The 13,765-nt window shown below is 37.9% G+C and overlaps 1 protein-coding gene and 1 long non-coding RNA gene across 2 annotated transcripts; both read left to right on the top strand.

The window, feature by feature from the left end:
* The first annotated feature begins 2,848 nt into the window (after positions 1-2,848).
* LOC149162472 (uncharacterized) lies at positions 2,849-3,337 on the top strand. Its single transcript, XM_089435188.1, has one exon. The coding sequence runs from the start codon at positions 2,849-2,851 to the stop codon at positions 3,335-3,337; it is 489 nt and encodes a 162-aa protein (XP_089291314.1).
* An 8,228-nt stretch (positions 3,338-11,565) lies between these two features.
* On the top strand, positions 11,566-12,700 carry LOC149162471 (uncharacterized). Its single transcript, XR_016261555.1, has 3 exons — positions 11,566-11,664; positions 11,749-11,835; positions 12,478-12,700. It is a non-coding gene; the product is annotated as an uncharacterized LOC149162471 (long non-coding RNA).
* The last annotated feature ends 1,065 nt before the right edge of the window (positions 12,701-13,765 follow it).

The raw sequence follows: 13,765 nt of genomic DNA, 5'->3' as shown, positions 1-13,765 counted from the left end.
TGAAACCCCAAGAAGTCGGCCAACTTAGCTCAACAGTTTTTAACCAGAGGGGTAAAACCCTTCTAAAAAAAAAGATAAAGTTAACATGGCAGTGAAGTCGACATGACCATAGTCTCTGGACTGCCATCAGAAAAAATAAATACCCTTGAATATACAGCAGAAGAGCGTACATACATTTCTTAAACCCTTATGGGCAATCGCCAGAAAACAAATAGTACTTAACGGAGAAGAAAATTAATAATACTCGAAAGAGAATTGAAGCTCTAGCTTCAACACCCAAGCAGATCACCCTTGACGAACAAGAACCAGGTCGGAGACCTTCTTACCCAGTAAATCCCTCGGATGTTGCCATTGTTCTAGAAAGTCTCGGCCGCCATTTGGTAACAGTTAAAGACCTCGGTCCTGTAGCCGAGATTTCTACAGTTTAAAAACAGACGACAATCATGGTTAGATCAGAGCTGCCACAACCAGAAATAACCCAACCAATTGTAAAAAAAATAATAATCAATTCAGCGATTCAACTGTTACCAGACTCACCCAGGACATGTTTGCCGGAGGGAAATCCATGGATCGAACTTCTGAGAAACCCCCATCTGCAATGTAATCCTGGAGCGATATATTGAACAAGCCGTGAACAGGAGCAAGAACCAGAGTAGGAGCTGAGGGAGCAAGAGTAAAATGAGACATAGTTTGAGCACACAGGAAGGTGTAAGTCTCTGGACTAATCTTGGCCATAGGATTGCACACCAGGCCTTACACCATCGATGCGACGAGGGTTTCAAGGAAGCAGCTGTGGCAGGACAGCCCTGCCCTCGCCACGTACCAGAGCGGAGCAGGCATTCAATACCGCAATCAAATTAACAAACCAAAGCAATAAATCCATAAGGTTATAAGTTTGTAAAATAATCAGAGAAATTTTCATGCATCGGGACTGGCAGCGAATGTCGTGGAGGGAAATCCCAAAGCTTGGATAATCAATGATGCATTAAACAATAACACGTAAACCAAAACCGATAACCCGAGATTTTTATCAGCAGAGTCATGTCGTATTTACACAATTGTACCTGTGACATAAATGGTATTGAATATTGATATATAGCAGTTGTAATTGTGATGTCTATATATATTTAATTTTTTTTTTTTTATCGTATGTATTGACGTGGAGATATGACAAGTGGTATCAGAGCCAGGCTACCAAACTGTGTCCTCTGGCAAATACACTAAGAAGGATAATCAACTATTGTTTTTCTTTTGTTGTTGGAGTTGTTGTTCTTTTATTCTCTTACCTGTTGTTAACCCACTAATTTGACAAGAACAAGAATTAAGACGACAACAAATTATGAGGAGAATGGACAACAATCCACACAGGAATGTGGCTGGCCTAGGACCTGCAACATTCCCTGAAAATAATCCTGAAATATGGGTGCAGTTAGGAGAGGAGGCTTGCAACACCAATCTTATGATATTGGAGACAGTTTAGGAATTAAAGAACGAGATGGCCCGCTTGCGGGAGGACAATGCAAGATTAACTATGGAACAAGAGAAAATCATGAAAAGCCTATCTGACAGGCAGAACCAGCGCCAGCCAAAACCCAACCCAGAACGGGTACGAGTATCAGAATAACAGGGTTACCACACGGATCAGGAAGAAATAGAAGGAGGGGAAGAAAATCGAGAGGAAAAGTCGGATAATGCCTCTGAACATCCAGCAACAAAAAGCCAAAGAATAGAACTACAAGGGGAGTTTCGGAAAATAAAACCACCACTCTTCGATGGAGAGCTGGAGGAGGCAGCTGAAGCCTGGTTGATTAACATGAATAAATATTTCCAATTATATGAATATGATCACAACCTCAAAGCGCGGCTGGCCATTTTCCAATTGCAAGGAAAGGCCACTTTGTGGTGGGAGGAAGTCAAGATTGTACAAGTAAGCGAACAAGACATAACCTAGGAGAAATTTCAAAAATATTTCAAGGAAAGATATTTGACTGAACGATTTTACGACGAGAAAGCAAGGGAATTTCATGACCTGCGACTTGGACAGCAAACAATGGATGAGTTTATCACCTGATTTACCTCTTTACTCCGTTATGTACCCTACATACGAGAGGAAAAAGCTAAGGTGCAGCGTTTCATTAGCAGTTTACCCTTGGCGATGAGAGAAAGAATTGAATTTGATAACCCAAAAATGATGGATGAAGTTATATGAAAAGCCAGGATATGTTACCAGCAAAGTAAGAAGAAGGGAGAAATTCTGGGAAAGAGGTGGGCTGACAAGAAAAGTAACAAGATTGTTGTGAACACTAAGGGAAATCGTGGAAATGTCAATAAAGGGTTTCCCAAGGGACAGAACAACAGGAATCTGCATAAGAACCAGCTCAGATTGAAGCCACCCATTGAATCCAGAATTAGCGAACAATCTGGTAAAATTCACAATGAAGGGACAGCGAGGCCTCTAGTACAATGTTGGGAATGTGGAGGGCCTCATTACATTAATAATTGTCCTCATCGAAAGGGTACTGAACAGGTTTCACAGATCCATGAAGCATCTACGGTTGGCGACGTGGCCCGGAGTTTACAGAGAATCAATGCCGCTCTAGAAGATCGACAGGCAGAATACCAGCCAACTATGGTGGAGTTTGAAGGTAAGATCTTTGATTATACTGAAACTGTTTTAATGGATATTGGAGCTATATTAAGCTATGTTAGTCCTAAGGTTGTGGAATAATGTAAGTTACAAACTGTTAAATTTAAAGACCCTTGGCTAGTACAGCTAGCAACAGGGGCAAAGAGACGTGTGCTAGCTAAGGTCAATAACTGCCCCTTGAAGATAGCAGGTTAGCCGGTGATGGCAGATCTAAATGTACTTCCCCTTGGATCGTATGATGTGTTGATAGGCATGGACTGGTTGGAAAGACGCTGGTCCATCCTAAACTGTAAAACAAAAACTATCTGCTACAGGGATGAGCTCGGAGAAGAGAAGGAGATGCAAGGTATCAGGAGGCCAGTGCAGATTCAGCCAATAACCGCCTCTCAGTTGGCAAAGTGTATCAGGAAAAGATGTCAGATTTATGCCATCCAAGTGGGATATGCCAACTCAAAAGACAAGACTGCTACATTGGAAAGTATCCCAGTGATACGAGAATTTGCAGACGTGTTTCTGGAGGAGATACCGGGACTTCCACGCAAGAGAGACATAGACTTCACTATCGAATTAGCGCCAGGGGCAGCCCCGGTATCTCGAGCTCCTTATCGAATGAGCACACCAGAATTAACAGAATTGAAAATGCAGTTACAGGAGCTGTTGGACAAAAATTACATCTACCCCAATGTGTGACCTTGGGGAGCCCCTGTGTTGTTCGTTAAAAAGAAGGATGGGACCCTTCGTATGTGCATGGACTATCGTCAGTTGAATAAATTGACAGTTAAGAATAAGTACCCTTTACCTCGTATTGATGAACTTTTTGATCAGGTAAAAGGGGCAACGGTATTCTCAAAAATTGATTTACGATCAGGATACCACCAAATCAGAATTAAAGAGGAAGACATAGCCAAAACTGCTTTTAGAACTCGATATGGACACTATGAGTTTGTGGTGTTACCCTTTGGGTTAACCAATGCCCCTACGACCTTTATGTGCTTAATGAACAACATATTTCATCAGTATTTAGACAAGTTTGTGTTAATTTTTATTGACGATATACTGATATATTCCCGGAATATGGAGGAGCACAAGGAGCACCTCAGATTGGTATTGCAAACTCTCTGAGAACACCAATTATACGCCAAATACAGCAAGTGCGACTTCTTTAAGGAACAAATTCAGTACTTGGGACATATAATCACTAAAGATGGAATCGTTGTGGATCTCGAGAAGATAAGAACCATAATGGAATGGCCAGTGCCAAAGGACGTAGCGGACATAAGATCCTTCATGGGATTAGCAAGTTACTACAGGCGGTTTGTGGAAGGATTTTCGAGAGTGGCTTACCCTATCACTTCTTTGCAGAAAAAAGGGAAAACTTTTAAATGGATTGCAAAATGCCAAAAAAGTTTTGAACAACTCAAGCATCTGCTCACCACGACACCTATATTAAGCATCGCTGATCCAGGTAAGGACTATGTGGTGTGCACAGATGCGAGTAAGGAAGGAGAAGGAGGGGTACTGATGCAAAAAGGAAAGGTAATCACCTATGAGTCTAGGAAATTAAAAGAACATGAGCAGAAATATTCCGCTTACAATCTGGAGTTGGTAGTTGTTATTCACGCCTTAAAGATGTGGCGCCACTACTTGATGGGTAAAAGGTTTCTATTAATGACGGACCATCACAACTTGACTAATTATTTTAGTCAACCTACCTTAAATGCTAGGCAAGCACGGTGGGTAGATTTTCTAAGTAGTTTTGACTTTGAGATTAAGCATCTAAAAGGGAAAGAGAACCGAGTAGCGGACGCTTTAAGTCGAAAAGTACAATGTCTCTACGAGATTTCTTGCAGTGAGGGGCGGAGTACCTTTGATGAAATGATTAAAAAAGCAACAGAACAAGATTCAAAATATCAGCAAATAGGACAACAAGTTCAGAATCCAACCAGTAAAGAAAATCAGCAAGGATATGCTATGGATGCTGCTGGTATGTTGAATTATAAAAGAAGGTTGTACATGCCCAAACAAAATAACATTAAAAGCTTGATTCTGGATGAATTTCATAAAAGTCATTATGTTGGACACTCGGGGTATCAGAAAATGATTACCACACTCCGGAAGGAGTATTATTGGCCGGGCATGAAAAAATATGTAGCAGAATATTTGACACGTTGCCTAGAATGCCAACAAGTTAAAGCGGAACACCAGCACCCTGCTGGGTTATTACATCCACTACCAATTCCGGAGTGGAAATGGGAAACCATCTCTATGGACTTCATAACAGGATTACCCAAGTAAAAAAGAAACAATGATTCCATCATGGTGGTGGTGGACAAATTAAGCAAATCAACTCATTTTATACCAGTGCAATCTACTTACAGAGCAATGCAGATTGCCCATATCTTTATGCAAAACATTTTTAGGCTGCACGAGTTACCAAAAACAATAATCTCTGACCATGACGTAAAATTTACATCGGTCTTTTGGAGAACTCTGTTTGGGGAATTGGGAACTCAACTGAATTTTAGTACCACTTATCATCCTCAGACCGATGGGCAAACAAAGCGGGTGAATCAGGTTGTAGAAGATATGCTAAGATCATATGTAATGCAGCAACCATCCAAGTGGGAATATTATTTGCACTTGGTCGAATTTGCGTACAACAATGGCTATCATACGTCCCTGCAGATGAGCCCATTTGAAGTGCTATACGGACGGAAATTCCGCACACCCTCAAACTGGGGTGGACCAGAGGATAGGCTGATGTTGGGTCCCAAAATGCTTAAAGAAATGGAAGAAATGGTCAAGAAGGTACGATCCAATTTAAAGGCAACCCAAGATAGGCAAAATAACTTCGCCAACCGAAAGAGGAATTTTAAGGAATACCAAGTAGGAGATCATGTGTATGTGAGAATTTGAGCTAAAAAGAGCACATTACAATGGAGTGGGAGCGCCAAGCTGGCACCCTGGTTTTGTGGACCCTTTCAGATCTTAGCGAGAGTTGGACCGGTGGCATACCAGCTCGCTCTGCCAAGTCATATTTGGGTCCACAACGTCTTCCATGTGTATGTATTAAAAAATACGTCTATGACCCTAAGCACGTAATCAGTTGGCAGGACATACAGATAAGAAAGCATCTTAGGTAAACCAATCAGATTTGCGGTTAAGGAAAAAACTGACTTAAAATATTGTGTGTTTCAGGTCGAGCCGGAAGGAGAAATCTTGGTCGAGCCATTGAATATACTCGATCAGAGAGAAGTAACGCTACGGAAACGAGCCATCACCCAAGTTAAAGTGCAATGGCAGCACTTTGGGCTAGATGAAGCCACCTGGGAGGATGAACAACTCATGAGAGAAGCTTATCTAGACTGTTTGTGGCCGGAAAATATCGAGACGATGTTTGATTTCAGGGGGGGAGATGTAATGTCCCTAGGAAGCTGTAAATATTTTATTTACCGCAATAAGAACAAACTGAATATTTAGTGTTATTACCTGTTTGAATTAAATAATATATTTTTATTTATTGAAAATGAGAAATGACTTAAGTGTCAGCAGATCTTGTAACTTCTGGGAAAAGGAAGTTGGAAAAGACAGTTGCTGAAAAACCCTAACTACCTCCCCCAACTGTGAAAGGCTTCCAAAAGAAAAGGAAGTAGGGGGGAGGAAAAACTGCACTGTAATGACAGGCAGTAAGAGGGAAAGACGACTAAGTCTGGCGATGACCAGATAGCCAATGCACTGAGTGCGAGCAACTTGCAGAGGACTGTGGTCCTGTGAATAAGCTAGGGGGGAGATTCTGGTCTCGAAAGACAAATCTCAAGGACGGGTGGTTGACTAGCAGTGGGAAACAGAGGTGATCCCGACCTTTGGAGTGCTTTATAATTACGACATTACAAGTAAGTAGAATTTACTGGAAAAGCACACTGAAGCATAAAACAAAAAAACAAAACAAAACAAAACAAAACTAGATGTGCGTATTATTGTGTATGTACATTATTTAGTGGTGCGTTAAGTCTGAAGTGGTATTGGGCATGCTCACAGTAAAGTTATTACTTTACTCATTAACTATCGGGAAACAAAAAATAGAGTCGAGTCTAACTGGTAACCATCAGTATTAATGACCCCTTCTGGAAAATATCTATAAACTGAAACATTCTAGTTGTAGAAAAGATTTGCATATGAAAATTATTCATGAATTGGAACTTTCTAACTGTAGAACCAATCTGGAAAATATCTATAAACTGGAACATTTTGCATCTGAAAATTATTCATGAATTTGAAACATTCTATTTGTATAACCAAATCGCACAGATCTTTTTAGAAGCAGAAATGGACTTCCTTAAAAAAAACAGAACCATCGTGGCACATTTCTTTATTGACCATGTATTAGAACAAAACTACAAGCAGGGAATTCAGACTAGGATTTTCAAAGAAAATGCCAACATTCAATTGAGATAAGAACCAAAACCGTGAGTTAGTCGACCCCGACCTAACCTCGGAGAGCCGAGAAGCGCAGGGTCGACATAGTAGGGTTCATTAAGTAGTTTCCATAACCCTACATATAAACCCCATAAATCTGGCTGAAGTTTCTCTAAAAACCCCAACCTGGGTATGAAACCCCATACTACCTACGTTGACAGAATCATTCTCCGAACATGACAAATGACAAGAATCAGTTAATGTTTTACAAAAGAACAAAGTAGATTCCAAAACAGAGTTAATACAAAGTTGAGTAACTGTAAAAGCAAAGAGAAAATAGGCAAAAACCCAGATTCATGGCAATGTAGCAATTTCATTTCCAACCATTCTAAACTGTACAAAACTAAAATATGAATCTCATGAACAATTATAGAACGACAAAGATTTACATAAATCGAATTAGAAATCTCATATTCATGTTTCATTTGGAACCAGGACTTAGCATATAAAGGAAAATTTTACATGACTTGAAACCCCAAGAAGTCGGCCAACTTGGCTCAATAGTTTTTAACCAGAGGGGTAAAACCCTTCTAAAAAAAAAGATAAAGTTAACATGGCAGTCAAGTCGACACAACCATAGTCTCTGGATCGCTATCAGAAAAACTGAAGACCTTTGAATATACAGTGGAAGAGCGTACATACATTTCTTAAACCCTTATGGGCAATCGCCAGAAAACAAATAGTTCTTAACAGAGAAGAAAATTAATAATACTCAAAAGAGAATTGAAGCTCTAGCTTCAACACCCAAGCAGATCACCCTTGATGAATGAGAACCAGGTCGGAGACCTTCTTACCCGATAAATCCCTCGAATGTTGCCATTGTTCTAGAAAGTATCGGCCGCCATTTGGTAACAGTTAAAGACCTCGGTCCTGTAGCCGAGATTCCTACAGTTTAAAAATACACCGCAATCATGGTTAGATCAGAGCTGCCACAACCAGAAATAACCCAACCAACTGTAAAAAAAATAATAATCAATACAGTGATTCAACTGTTACCAGACTCACCTGGGACATGTTTGCTAGAGGGAAATCCATGGATCGAACTTCTGAGAAACCCCCATCCGCAATGTAATCCTAGAGCGATATATTGAACAAGTCGCGAATGGGAGCAGGAACTGGAGCAGGAGCTAAGGGAGAAAGAGTAAAATGAGACATAGTTTGAGCACACAAGAAGGTGTAAGTCTCTGGACTAATCTTGGCCATAGGATTGCACACCAGGCCTTACACCGTCGATGCGACGAGGGTTCTGAGGAAGCAGTTGTGGCAGGACAGCCCTGCCTGCGCCACGTACCAGGGCGGAGCAAGCATTCACTACCGCAATCGAATTAACAAACCAAAGCAATAAATCCATAAGGTTATAAGTTTGTAAAATAATTAGAGAAATTGTCATGCATCGAGACTGGCAGCGAATGTCGTGGAGGGAAATCCCAAAGCTTGGATAATCAATGATGCATTAAACAATAACACATAAACCAAAACCGATAACCCGGGTTTTTTATCAGCAGAGTCATGTCATAATTACACAATTGTACTTGTGACATAAATGGTATTGAATATTGATATATAGCAGTTGTAATTGTGATGTTTATATATATTTCATTTTTTTTTTTTTTACCATATGTATTGGTGTGGAGGTATGACAAAGGGCTTCCACCAAACGCAAACACTCATGAACTGGATTCCACTTTCAGAATTCAAAATTTCCCTTAAATTCAGGGTATGGCGTAATCTTCCACTCTATCATCTGATTTTCAGGAAGGGGTATTTTACAATATGCGTAGTCTAACGAGGTGGAGGAATTGGCCGAAAAGTTATGGAAATTCTAGTCATATTTAGAGAAAATCCGGTAAGGATTTTTGTAAATCCAAGTTATAGTTGTTAAACTTCGAAATTTTAGGTGTCCTAGACATTTTTGATGGTGCTGAATCCATTTCCATCATCAAAAACACGTTTCAAGCACTCCCTCTACAAGATTTTTTGAAATTTTTTTTGCCTAGATTCCGGCCACTTTTAGCCGTCCAGGCAATTCCTCCGCCTTGTTAGACGACTCCTTTTACAACATTGACATTTCACAACTATAAACTAACATAACTATTAAAACTATAATTTAATATAATTAATATGATAACATAATTACTATATCTGGAATCGAATATAATTAATATGATAAGATGATGAGTAAATATTAAGATAATGATTAAATGTTTATAAATATCCAAACACATTTCACATTATTAAAATAATAAATAAATAAATAAATTATAATATATATATAGAGAGAGAGGGGTTGATATAAATTTTTAAGTAAATTTTATAATATTTTTGTTTTAATCACATTGAAAAGTAATAATTACTAGTCGATATGTTTTTTTAGAATGTTAATTTAATTATAGATAATTGTTAAGTAGATAGTAAGATTTAATTTCAAAAATCTTTTAGAATATTTTAGTAGTAATCGTAGAGGGTTGATATACATCTAAAAAATATATATATTTTTAATTAAATTGATTACTTAAAAAAAATTGTATTAACAAGCATCAATTGAAAGGAATTATAGTTTTTGGGGCATGTAATATCAATAAGCTATGAGATTGGTTAAGAATTGTGATGATGAATCTTCATGGTTACAAATCTACTTACACATTTTTTTATAAATGTATATATGTTCAAATTATTTGTTAATTATTTTTATAATAAAAAAAATAAGAATAAAGTTATAATTTAGCTATTTTTCAATTTTTTAAACCTTTGCAATATGAAATATATATTCAAGTAAGTGTTTTGATACTTATTATGAATTTATCTATTAATATGTATGGTCATTTAATTTATATATAACTAGATTACTAATAATATTTTATTAATATTTTATAAATATTAAATCCTATTATCCATTTATTAATTATAAATAGTTAAATTAAATTATAGAAAATATTTTACCTTGTAAATATAATAATAAAATTAATTAAATTCAAATTAACTAAGAAAGTATTGAGGACGTTATCAATTAACTCTATTTCCATATTATCAATTAACTAAGAAAGTATTGAGGACGTTATGTCTTAATGGTCTTAATTGGGATGTGCTAATAACATCGGAAGTACATCGTTTGAGGTTTGGAAAAATCTATATATTATATTGTTTTTATGATAAAAATTCAAAATCTTATTGTTATAAAACTTGAGCCACTGAAAGGTAATTGAATTTTGATACCATGGACCTGACCGGTAAAAAGATATACAAATTATATTGCCATTATGATATGGTGCATGCCAGGAACAAGTATACACCTTTTCAATATTCCTGTCACATCAAACACGGAACAAAAAATAACACCAAACCTTAGGCAAGACAAAACGTTCCTCGAGTAGATGACATGAAATTAAAGAGGGAGGCGTAATAAGTGGGACACTGGAAAATAGAATCCAGAATTAATGAATTAGGAGAGGAGATAATGAAGTCGAAAAAAATTAAAAAAACAAAGGGATCAAAAGATTATAAGGTTTAAATAAAAGACAAATGATAATAAAATATTTAAAAATAAAATAAAATAATTTAATAATAAATAAGATAATTTAAAATTTAAATAAAATATTTTAAATAGGAAGAATAGGTACACATGAATATAACTGAAATTAACAAAAGAAATGACCAAATGAAATTATGCGGAGAAATAAGTATAATATGTATACATAAAACACTAAATGAGATAATTTGATAAAACTATTTTAAAAAAATTGAAAGAGGGATATAGACTATCATGTCTCCACTTAAATAAAATAAAAAATAGAATTCCTGCAGCATTAAAAGTATAATAATTCTTACATCATTGAATTATAGTCCCAATACCATAAAAGATTGCTCCGATATGCGTGTAATTATTTAGTATTTTATTACATTCTTTACATTACTCATAATAATACTCAGAGATTTAATGGTCTGCTTTTTCATTTGGTCTAAAAAATGAAAAGGATATAGACTGATATAGACTATCATGTCTCGCAAAAAAAAAAAGAGTAAATAGAATACCTATAGCATTAAAACTATAATAAGTTCTACAACATTGAATTATAGTCACAATACCATAAAAGATTGCTCCGATATGTGTGTAATTATTTATTATTTTATTACATTCATTACATTACTCATCATAATACTCAACAATTTAATGGTTTCCCTTTTCATCTGGTCTTGATGATGAACCACACTTATTGGTTCAAAACGCGTCAGCCAAAAATTTCTCTTATGTGATTTCTACCGAAAGACTTTGCTTAATTCATTATGGATTACAAGAGCTTGAATACAGAAAATTAATGGTTACGTACACTGTATGTTTTTCATTGATGATAAATGAGATTTACATTAAAACTGATACAACCCTCCTGTACTCCCGAGCATTGGCGGGAGTAGATCTTGGAACTCCTTTTGTCAGCTCCCCAGTTGTCCACCCTTTCTCGGCATCCTCGCTCCATTGATGGCCACGCGTGCTTGAGCTCATCCGATGGTAGAGTCCTTGTCTACTATCCCCAGTTAAGCTTTGGGTAAGGTTCCATTGTTTCAATTTGACGCTTCTGTGTTTGGTTTGGCCTTTTGTTATCTGGCTCATTCCATGAAAACCTTCGCAGGCCTTCCAGTGCTATTCCTCTGCAGCTAAGGAGCAGCTTCATGGCTCTGTTCCTATGGTAGAATTGGCTCATAGTCCGTTGCTTCGGGTATGTGCAAATCCTCTTTCACGATTATGGGTTCTAGCGGGACCTGGTCTCTTTTTGAGTGCCCACTTTAGAGTTAATGTCTAGAGTGTTCCATTTGTTTTGATGCGGTGGTAACTTTGTTGGTTCTTTTGGATATTACAGAATCTGTCTAGTCTTTCTGAGGCTAGCCTCTGTCAATGATTCTATATGTTAACTTAGTTAATAGTATCATTTCGACGAGGGTTCTCCTCGGGTTTATGTAAAGTTTAACTTGTTAGTTTATTTGAAGCTGCTCTGAAGCGGGTATCAACCCTAAACTCTAAGTTTTTGTACTACAAATTCTGCACATACAGTTATTAATCAAAGTTCAGATTTTTTTTGTTGAATTTCCCCTTGTACAGTTAATGAGGGTTTTGTTTCCTAGCTTTCATGCTGGATTTGCTTATAAGGGTTCAATATCATTCTGAGCTTGTGCTTTTGTATTTGAATCTCGAAACTGGAATCTTAATTAGTACATTTCTTTAGCTTTACGCATTGGATTACACTGTTTGTTCTTTTTCTAGTTTCAGTTGTTTATGTCAAAGGCTTGGGCGAGGCTCTGCTTCGGCTCCAATTTTTCTGAGTATTCTAATTACATGTTTTCTTGTGTGCGAAATTGGTCAGGATTCGGTTATTATCCTCCTTAATGGAGGTATTCCCTGTCCGACGGTTCTACTCTTATGAGGTTACAATTAATTTGAGGCAAACATTGCCCTTTTGCCTATTCAGTCTTAGATGACTCACCATGGACTGATAAAAGGAATAGTTATGGTTTTGAGTTTTTGTTTTGTTTCAGTTGGGTAAATTTGTAAGCATTATGGCCATAATGCTCGGCCTCCTACTGTTTCTCTTTGTCAATACATTATATTTCAAGAATGGGACATCTTTTGATCTGATATTCACCCTATGAGTGACATCAGTTAAAGATTTATTAAACAAAGGTATTATAGACTCATGTGCTGGTGTGTGTTCTGTGTTATTGAAGCAATGGATCAATCAGATTACCAACACATAGACAATAAAATGGAAAGACAGCAGAGAAATGCAGTAAGCAAACATAAAGACACAAGCAATTTTAATAAGGAGTTCACCCTATTCTCCAGGGCTACGTCTCCGGTCCAGCTTTCAGTGGTGGCCTTGTTTTATTGTGTCTTTAAGCAGAGAAATTACAATACAGGGACTCAATGTGAGTTCTCCTTAAGCAGGTTTTCTTGGCAAGGTGGTTCTTGGATTCCCCAAGCCACTGGAGTACACAGACTCTTCTTCTTCCTACCAGCTCTGTGACCTTCTAGTCTATAGTGGAAAGAGCCAAATGTGATGCTCAGTCTGGACAGATTCCTCTATGGGATGGCTTGAATCTTCAAGCTCTCTAGTGCTTGACGCTGCCGTTGGTTAGCTCGGTTCTCTGTCTCTTCTGCTTTGCTTTACTGTTCTCTGTGTTTAGTCCTCCTCTCAGGGTTCACTGTTCCACTTCTTCGTCTCTCGACTTCTGTCTCTCTCAACTGACTGCCTTCGTCCTTTGTTCATGGCTTTAGCCATTCGTCCCCTATGCTTGTTCAGTTCCTCTTCCGCCTGTCGATTCGCCTTCTGCAGCTGCGCTTGGATTTCCCTGTGTTCGGCGTCATCATGAACGCTCAGGGAGTGGCCACTTATCCTCCTCTAAACGGCGCCAACATGCTTCATCGATTCATTTCTTTAGTTACGTCGTGGATGCGTTCTTCCTCCACCGTGGAGATCAAACGGATTCCAAATCCCTTTAAAACGCCGCTTAATTCCCTATCGATTCCGCTTCCTCCATCGGGCACGATCTCAGCCGTCCAATCTGGGTCCTCTAGATCTGACGCCATATGCACGTTTCGTGTGGTTGACTTGCTTGACCAATAGCGCGTGATCAACGACAGTTTTCTCTCAC

This window comes from Pinus tabuliformis, chromosome 5_2 (assembly GCF_031772625.1).
Source record: "Pinus tabuliformis cultivar Carrire ecotype Pingquan chromosome 5_2, CPIR1, whole genome shotgun sequence".
Lineage (NCBI taxonomy): Eukaryota > Viridiplantae > Streptophyta > Pinopsida > Pinales > Pinaceae > Pinus > Pinus tabuliformis.
This window is presented reverse-complemented; position numbering and strand designations above follow the sequence as displayed.